Here is a 3,333-nt window from a genome sequence, read left to right on the forward strand (position 1 = left end):
GATTCAGCAGCTAATTGGTGCTTGAAGTTCAGAAGGCTTCCTTTTTATAAATTATGATGATACAAAAAGATGCTAACCAACTTTCTATTGGCTCACAGAAGATGGCCATGTCAGAGGGTAGGAGTATATACCTCCTTTCCTTCTCTAGGATCCCATTAATAGCTTGGAAAGCTCCCTGTATTGGCTGAATCTGTGATCTGCAAACAGGATTAGAGTCACCATGATCAGACACTGCTTTTTCCACCAGCTTGCTTTTCTCCTCATTGTCTTGGCAGGAGCTCAAGGTAAGCAGAGCCTCTTTCCAGAAGATGATCAGAGAGACTCAATTAGTCCCAAGGATCTGGGGAGTTGTCCTGGAATTATGGAGACAGTGACTCTCTGTCAATCATTTGGTTTTGACCAAATATTATCTTTAGTGACAGTGCGTGCTGAATTTTCTTCTCCAGGGGTCCAGACTTTTAAAATTTAGCAGTGAGTATTTGAAAAGATACAATATTTTTTCTCATATTGGCCATAAACTGTGTTGCAGGCACCTTAGTAATACCTACATGCTTAGAAAAGGGTTAATTTCTAATTAATTTTTCCACTACCATTAATGGCTAGCACAGGGCCGACCTCAGGCTAGGTCTGTGACTATATCTTGTGTTATGCCTTTTCTCCAGAATGTTAGTGTTTCTTTGTTACCTAGTAAAATGGTCTCATGTTTGTGTGTGTGTGTGTGTGTGTGTGTGTGTGTGTGTGTGTGTGCAGTTAAATGAGAGAAGAGAGAGGTAAGAGTTTGAAGGCTAAATGTGTGAACAGCTAGGAATAACTTTGCACAGTAAAAGTTTTTTAGATAGCAGTCTGTAGAAATCACTTGTAGTGATGATGCTGAATTTGATAGTGTGTGTATGTTGATATGATAAGGGCAGATGTATCAACTCTGATGTTTATATAAAAAAACCTCTCCCAACATAAACTGTAATTACACCCCAGATAACTCTGCACCTGCAGTGTGAGCCTGCTTTTGAACCTCAGTTTTACCTCACAAGCCCTCAGCTTAGAAGTTGTCTGATGTGTTGTAATCTTTTTCAAATTTGAGTTCTGGGCAGAATTCTGCCTGTTTATTTCCCTTCTTACTACTTCGGTTGTGGTCCTCCCATCTCACTTTAGAAACAAACAAATGAATGAACAAACAAATAATCTGAAGCAAAATGTAAGAGCTCATACATGAATGGATAGTAACATTGAAGGCAGAGAATGATTCAGACTTAAGACAACAGAACATTCCACAAATTTGTCTATTGTCAAATTTTCCCTTTCCTGAGGGATAAACTTGTTCCATGCTATCCTAAAGAACACATGTTTGTAAAAATACTGTTCTGTGACTGTCTTCAGGATAAATTTTCTCTCACATATTTCCCAGACCCCATATGAAATTCGACCTCCATCCCTCCATGAATAGTTGGAATTCAGGATGATAGTGTTTGAGCTCCTGAAAGGAGAAACACCTACATGCCTGAAAACCCAGATCTAAATATGGGCACTACTGGTCCTGGATACTACATCAAGAGTCCATCTCAGACCCTTATCTCTTTATTTTCTCCACTATACCTTGGATTATCACATATAATCTCATGTTTTTTTCTTTATTTCTTTTTCTTTTTTAAGGGAAGGGCCTACAGGGTGTTCAGGGTCTGACTGCTAGATGGGACTTGTAGTGATCTTCCTGTTTATAGTCTCTTAAGAGCTGGGATTACAGGCATGCACCACCACTCCCAGTATCAATTGGCATGGGGCGGGGGCCAGCACAGCAGACCTGGGGAGTGAACCCTTGGCCCCTGTGCCTGCTTGCAGGCACATTAAGCCGATGAACTATTTGACTGGCCCAATCACATATATTTTTAAAAATCATTTATTTGATAAAGGTTTCACTAAGGAGTTCGGACTTGTAGTGATCCTCCTGTCTGAGCCTCCCCAGTGCTGAGATTACAGGCATGTGTCACTATGCCCTGTTTTGGTGGCTGGAAAGGCACACATGGAGTTCCAGGGTCTTCAAGGCAGGTTATAATGGCGATTTAACTTGGGTCCTTGTGCTATCCAGGAAAGTGCTTAGACTCTCAAGCTATCCCCGCCCCCCCAATCTTATGGCTTTAACTATCATTTAATATCTTCAACTCAAATGTGTATCTCTGCCCAGGATATTTTCCTTCAAAGGTGAACTTATTTCCCTTTCTTTGACAACTCCACTTGGGACAACATGTTTCACATTAACCCATATTTCATATTAACACATGCATACAAAATTTCTGATCTCATTTCATTCCATTTCCCCCCTATACATATTGGCTCCACTCACAACTCAGGACAGAACCTTGGAGTGATTTTTTACTCTATTTTTTCTCTCATATCTGTTCTACATGAGTTGGAAAAATCCTGCCATCTTTATCTCCTTACTGCTCTTTCTATGCTATACCATATATTTCCTCCCTGTTTCAAGCTCCTTCAATCTGAAGTCTCAGGTTCTTTCCTTTGGGAAATTCTACCCTTCCAAACAAGAACAAATAAAGTAGCCTGATGTAAAGGAATCCTTACTGAGTTAAGCTTTTTTTTTAAAAAATAATTTAGAAACAAGTAATTGTAGCATGCATTTAGCACGTATTTGCAGCACATATATATATAGCATGCATTGCTATCTAGTACTTTAAATGTGTTTCATAACTTAAAAAGTAAACATTTAATTTGCATTGGAACCAAATTTGTGATTAATTTTTGGTCCTCAAATAATATGTGCATGACATGTTTTTTAAAAATTTCTAAAACTAAGCAGTGATTTTTTTAATGCTTTAAAATTATATTATGTGTAATTTTATTGGGATCAAATAATATTACTATTACATTATTATTTTAATTAATTAATTTTTATTCAGTTATTTTATTTTTTAAATGATATTATTGAGAAACAAATATCAATGAGACAGTTTCACAACGGATTACTGGCAAATTTTACATTGTATTTTGTTGTCTTAGTGGGTATTTATTGCACAAGATGCAGACATGATATCTTATCTCAAACACTATTATAACAAACCTCTCTATTCACTGAATTAAGAGAATGGAGCTGTATACCTATCCTAATATGAATATACAGATACAAAAGGATCATTCGTTCCTATCCCACTTGTTTGGTTAGTTTTGTCAGAGAGGGGCATTCCATTGTCATTTAAATATTGTAGGTGCTTGAATTCAACAGGATCTCCCAATGTAGTCCAGTAGTCCATAATAGTAGTGGGTTTTCCGTAGGACTGGCAATGTCCAAGGTTGTTGACTTGAGCTTTTTATTTATTTATCTAT

General features: G+C 37.5%; 1 protein-coding gene across 1 annotated transcript in view; it reads left to right on the top strand.

The window, feature by feature from the left end:
* The first annotated feature begins 220 nt into the window (after positions 1-220).
* Positions 221-3,333, top strand: part of LOC101568111 (antigen WC1.1-like) — a 162,925-nt gene continuing 159,812 nt past the window's right edge. The window contains exon 1 of the mRNA XM_012517432.2: positions 221-284. Coding sequence (XP_012372886.2) covers positions 221-284 — 64 coding nt within the window. The remainder of the gene's footprint in view (positions 285-3,333) is intronic.

This window comes from Octodon degus, unplaced genomic scaffold, assembly GCF_000260255.1.
Source record: "Octodon degus isolate 3935 unplaced genomic scaffold, OctDeg1.0 scaffold00178, whole genome shotgun sequence".
NCBI classification, from domain to species: Eukaryota; Metazoa; Chordata; class Mammalia; order Rodentia; family Octodontidae; genus Octodon; species Octodon degus.